The sequence below is a fragment of the Micropterus dolomieu genome, linkage group LG23 (genome assembly GCF_021292245.1).
Source record: "Micropterus dolomieu isolate WLL.071019.BEF.003 ecotype Adirondacks linkage group LG23, ASM2129224v1, whole genome shotgun sequence".
In the NCBI taxonomy this organism is placed as follows: domain Eukaryota; kingdom Metazoa; phylum Chordata; class Actinopteri; order Centrarchiformes; family Centrarchidae; genus Micropterus; species Micropterus dolomieu.
Window position 1 is genome coordinate 35,615,618 of NC_060172.1, and position 5,842 is coordinate 35,621,459.

The 5,842-nt window shown below is 41.5% G+C and overlaps 1 protein-coding gene across 1 annotated transcript in view; it reads right to left on the reverse strand.

The window, feature by feature from the left end:
* The window catches only part of sim2 (SIM bHLH transcription factor 2), a 47,475-nt gene that overhangs the window by 6,374 nt on the left and 35,259 nt on the right, over positions 1–5,842 (reverse strand). Inside the window, exon 6 of the mRNA XM_046040846.1 lies at positions 196–395. Within this exon, the coding sequence (XP_045896802.1) occupies positions 196–395 (200 nt within the window). The remainder of the gene's footprint in view (positions 1–195; positions 396–5,842) is intronic.

The following is a 5,842-nucleotide window of genomic DNA, read 5'->3' on the forward strand; positions in this document are numbered from 1 at the left end:
TGTGTGTGTGTGTGTGTGTGTGTGTGTGTGTGTGTGTGTGTGTGTGTGTGTGCGTGTGTGTTGTAGCAATGGTCAATATGTAATTATTAAGATTATTTGTGATGGTTTATATGATTTTATATTCCATACAGGGATCATCAAGATATCATGGCTTTCATCTATCCATTCACCTACTCAGTCAAGCGTCTCTCCTACCTCGTGTCCAAGAAAATTAGTTTAAAGTCCAGGCTGGCCCGGAACATGAACATGTTGCTGTGGAGTTTGATCTCGGTGATACCACTGGGAGGCAGGGAGTGACCAACTGCCACCAGACCCACAGTCTGATAACAGGATTCATACAGGGCCATGTCCATCATGTACTGACGCACTTTCAGGTAGCCGCTGCAGTGGATGACCTGGGAAACAAAAGCAGTGTCATTACGCGTTTACACATTCAAAGGAACTCAGATTGACAGAGAAAGTTGAGACAGTAAGATCCTGGTATTTTCCAAACAGCACCAAAACAGAAGACTGGGATTTGAACTGTGGTCTTTACACTATGCAATTGCTGTACTACTACCAGTTGTCCCAGGACTGTGTACTGCCATAATATCCAACCATGATCACAATTTCATTTAACAAACAGAGGTTTTCAAATCTTAAGTTGCCAAGCATTGACCACAACCCAGCTTCTGCCATAATGTAGCTCTGATCTAGGAATCACCAAGATCAAACTCCACAGCAACATGTTGGCAGCCTCACAACGGACTTAACCTGGACTTCCAATCAAAAACAATAATGTCTTTTCTGAGGTCCAAGGTTTTGTGGTTAATGTTTTTCCCCTCATAACATGAAGAAAGATGCCTACACATCTTGTGTCATGTTTGTGTGTACCTTTCAGAAGGCATATAAGATAGTGGACCACAAGGCTTGGAGCACACATGTACAGCATTGCACAGTGTAGTTGTGACACAACTGTGCTGCTACTGTTTAGTGGTTAGACAGTAATCCCTGATTCCCCTGTTGTCTGATTACTTTTTCTGCCCAATCAGGAGCTGAGCCTAGGTATGTAATCACCAGCTGGGAGCGTAATTGATTTCAACCTTTGGTATATATATTTGACAATAAACTGGACTGGGCCAAGAACACCTACGCCCTCTCCAGGAAGGGCCAAAGCCATCTCTATTTTCTGAGGAGGCTGAGGTCCTTCAACATCTGCAGGACGATGCTGATGATGTTTTATGAGTCTGTGGTGGCCAGTGCTATCCTGTTTGCTGTTGCATGCTGGGGCAGCTGGTTGAGGGTAGCGGACGCTAAAAGACTCAACAAACCAGTAACGTTGTGGGGGTGGAGTTGGACTCTCTGTCGGTGGTGTCTGAGAGGAGGATGCTGTCCAAACTACATGTCATCTTGGACAATGTCTCCCACCCACTCCATAAACTGCTCAAACACAGGAGCACTTTCAGTGCAAGACTCATTCCCCCAAAATGCACCACAGAGCACCACAGGAAGTCATTCCTGCCTGTGGCCATCAAAGTTTATAACACAGGCCCTTAGTTAGTTATTAAAATAGACCTTATTACCTGTTTTTTTGTGTGTGCAATACTACCTGTTAAATAATTAATGTGCAATATTCTCTGCTGCTATTTATTCATTAGCAATTTTTAGTTCACTGTAACAATTCTTTAATAATGTAAATGTTCACCGAAACTAAAAGGCGAAATCAAAAACTAAAAGTCGAAAATTAATTTGGTATTTGGACTGGGCATTTAGTCATTTAGCCATTTAGGATTGGGGATTTGTTATTTAGGATTGGGGATTTGGTATTTAGGATTGGGGATTTAGTCATTTAGCCATTTAGGATTGGGGATTTGGGGATTTAGGATTGGGGTTTTGGGGATTTGGGGATTGAGGTTTGAGTCGTGTATGCAAATGAGGAGGCGTGGCCCAAAGGCTGCAGGGAGGGTTTGGTGCAGACGCACTTTATGGACTGCAGGGGGAGCTCTGACTGCCAGCACACCGCCATGAAAGCAAGCAGAGGAATTGAGCAGAGCTGGAGGGAGGACTATCATTTATAATACCATAACTAAACGTGTACAGCATTTCTGTCCATGTGGCCTCACACACAAAGTCACCAGTGAAAGGAATGCTATCCATCTGACGAGAAAGCAGCGGACAGTACAGCAGGTAAGATATGATAACATTAGCAAGTTAGCTATATTAGGCTAACTGTTGCTGATATGCATGAGTTACGTTATTGTCGGTACATGCAGGTTTTAAATGCGGCAATTAACCCTGCTGAGGGCTGTGTGTATAAACTGTAAAGATAAGGTGTAGAAGCTGTGTTTGTGGGTAATAGCACCATGCTGGGCAGGTGACAGGTGTGTGTTTACAGTGTTTGTGTGCTCTGAAAAACATAACAGCGCAGCTATAAAGTCTCAGCCGGCAGACCTAGTATGGTATTATTACTACACACATATGAATGTAACGTTGAAGCCTGATAGACATCTGCTAATCAGAAACAGAGAACACTACCTGCATCACTGCCGATGTCATTTGACCAGGGAGTGAATGGTGATTAATGCGATTGTCATCAGTGTTTTCCTAGTGTCTCCTTTTGTTCTTTCACTTCACTGTGTTTCGAGTGTTCCCGTCTGTCCCTGTGTTTGTTATTGCCCCATGCTCAGTCTCCCTCCTATTAGGGCCTAAAGTCTACACTAGAGGTGTTTGAGGTTAACGCAAGCTCCACTGTTTTTCCCCACTGACTTGTCCTCCCCCCTGCAGACAAAGATGTTTCACCTGGTCATGAAGGACCACTTCGTGTCACAGCTTTGGATCAGCAATCTGCAGCAGAGTCCCAGTCAACTGGGTCACACCACAAGTTGGAAATTACAGCTACAGCTGATTCAGTAACCTCTGGATCCACTCAGGACTTTTTCTCTCACTTGGACAGAATTTACTCTTCATTGAAGGCTTGTATTTTATCTTGCAGAGTTTCTATGTGATCTATAATTAACGTGTTTTATTTTGCTCATTATATTATACATTATATAGCACAGAGGTGCAGTCTGACGGGAGAAGCTGCTTGTCTTTTATTTTCACCATATATAATTGCTGCTGTTGCACCTGAATTTCCTTTAGTGCGGTCTTATCTTAACTAGTATACATGATCATACAGCCTATGGACTTGCACAGTTTCTATGATCAAGTATTGTGCTATACCCAGTCTATGGCTATACCTTACCTGCTTCTAGTGGTGGGTGCCGCTGAAATTAGAAAGATATTAGTGCTAATTTGGCTTTTAGTTGTGATTATGTAGTTTGTCATTTGTTCTGCTGTCTTTGTTAATTGCTAATTTGTAGAGGCAGCGAAATAAAAGTGGAAATAGGCATAACATTTCATTATACTTCCAATTTTTTACGATACTAAAATGTTAAAATCAGTGTTCTTCAATTATGTATAGAAGCTTCCTACACCAGGTAATGACAGATAGAGACAGCGACGTCACCTCACAAGGCCTGACCTGCACACATTTATTTAACATCATTTTTTCATCCTGAAAACAAGTATTTTAAAAACTATTTGTAAGAAATAAATATTTACCTTCTGAGCCATGTCCCTCTAATTTCCAAGTTTTGCAGTTTAAGAAGCAACATTATATATTTAACACAGCCCTGTTCGTCCCCCATTTACGTTGATCTGAACTGGCACTGTTGACAAAACCTGGACTCATCACATGGAGACAAAACTCAGGAACTTTATTCCATAGGGCAGGAAAGTTTGTAGTCTCCTTATGCTACACACAGAACATAACAGATAGTTAGATATACATTTGAATATGGTAACATACAACATGGCCTATACAGTTATTACTTTACAAATATACATACACATATACACCCAGGAAGTAACTGTCCAGTGCATTTTTTAAATTTGTGTCAGGGAGAATGTAAACAACAGTAAGGTCATAATGGTAATATGGTTTTCTCCAACTGGATCTCAGTCTTTTTTTTACTGCAAAACGTTTTTGATCATCCAGTACTTGATGTCACTGATACAGTTGTCAGGGTCATTAATAGGGCTGAGGAGATCATGTGAAAGTGAAATACACAACTGAGCCTTGTGGGACCTCAAAGAAAATGTCACACTTGCTTTATTTTAGTTTAAAAGTTGTCAAGACACACAAGATAAGAAGAGAGCCCCTTTAAGACACGGCCACATTGCCCAAATGAATTTTCTAGTTTACTGATTAAAATGCTGTGGTTGACAGTATCTAAGGCTGCAGTCCATTCTAGAAATACTAGGATAGAAGGTTTGTTTGCAGTATTGTTGATCTTTTGATCACTGACTACTTCAAAGCTGTTTCAGTGCTGCGGTTGGTCCTGAAGCCAGATTGATCCACATCATATAGATTGTGGAGGGACAGGTAATTATGCAGTTGTTTGTTCCTTTTCAAATATTTTACTAGGAAAAGGGATATTGGAGATTGGTCTGTAGTTGCTTATCACGGATGGGTCTAAGGGGTTCTTTGAAAAAACATTGTGGAGGTGCAGGTGGAGGAGTTTAGCACCATTTCCTCCTCTTTGGGATCATAGAGGTAGTAGGTGAAAAATGATGCACTGTGCCCACAGTGTTGTGATGGTGTAGGGGCATTAGATGAACGAAAGATGACTAGGGTTGGAGATCTGAAGGCATCTGAAGGAAGTTTGTGAATAATGTAAGACGAGATGACGTGGGCAGTGGTGAATGGGGACGCATGGCTGGCTGTCCAGCAGAAGGCAAACGTGAGGCAGAGGAGCAGGCGGTGATCCTGAGGTACAAGAAACAAAAGGTTAGTCACAAAGAAGACACCAGGAAGCAAAGGAGAGATGATGAGGCAGGAGCTCTGAGTTGATTGAGCCTGAGATGTGAAACTGATTTTTCAGTTCTAGACTCAAATTGACTCTACTCATCTACTATCTGTAGATGTTCAAAGAATTTTGGTCACTGTTTTTGTTCAAATCTAACTAGCAGTTACTAAGCCTCTAGTGTCGAGTTTGTGCCCTAACTTAGGAGAGAAGTAATTGTTGCACATCTGAATAAAAACTCAAATCTGCACCATACATAAACAGATCGAAACATTGTTATCAGCATGGTCAGTTCAGACTCACGTTAAGTTACAGAAATGCACTGCTATGCTGAGGCTTCTCACATAACTCACTAACAGTATACCAATAAAGGAAAACATTTGGCTCCTACATTATACAGATTTGTATTGTAGCTCCTGTTTATTACAGCTGCATGTACAGTCATGTTACAGGCTTTACAGACACCACATGTACCACCACAAGGTCTTAAGCGGATGATAAATGGACTATTTACGTCTACTTACTTGTGTACGTTCCGTTCATATATTATGTCTGCTTGCAACATACCTGCAACATACACAAACAGATTGGTACATTTTTATGAGCATGGCCTGCACTATTGCATTAATCACCATTCACTCCCTGGTCAAATGACATCGGCAGTGATGCAGGTAGTGTTCTCTGTTTCTGATTAGCGGATGTCTATCAGGCCTCAACGTTACATTCATATGTGTGTAGTAATAATACCATACTAGGTCTGCCGGCTGAGACTTTATAGCTGCGCTGTTATGTTTTTCAGAGCACACAAACACTGTAAACACACACCTGTCACCTGCCCAGCATGGTGCTATTACCCACAAACACAGCTTCTACACCTTATCTTTACAGTTTATACACAGCCCTCAGCGGGGTTAATTGCCGCATTTAAAACCTGCATGTACCGACAATAACGTAACTCATCATATCAGCAACAGTTAGCCTAATATAGCTAACTTGCTAATGTTATCATATCTTAC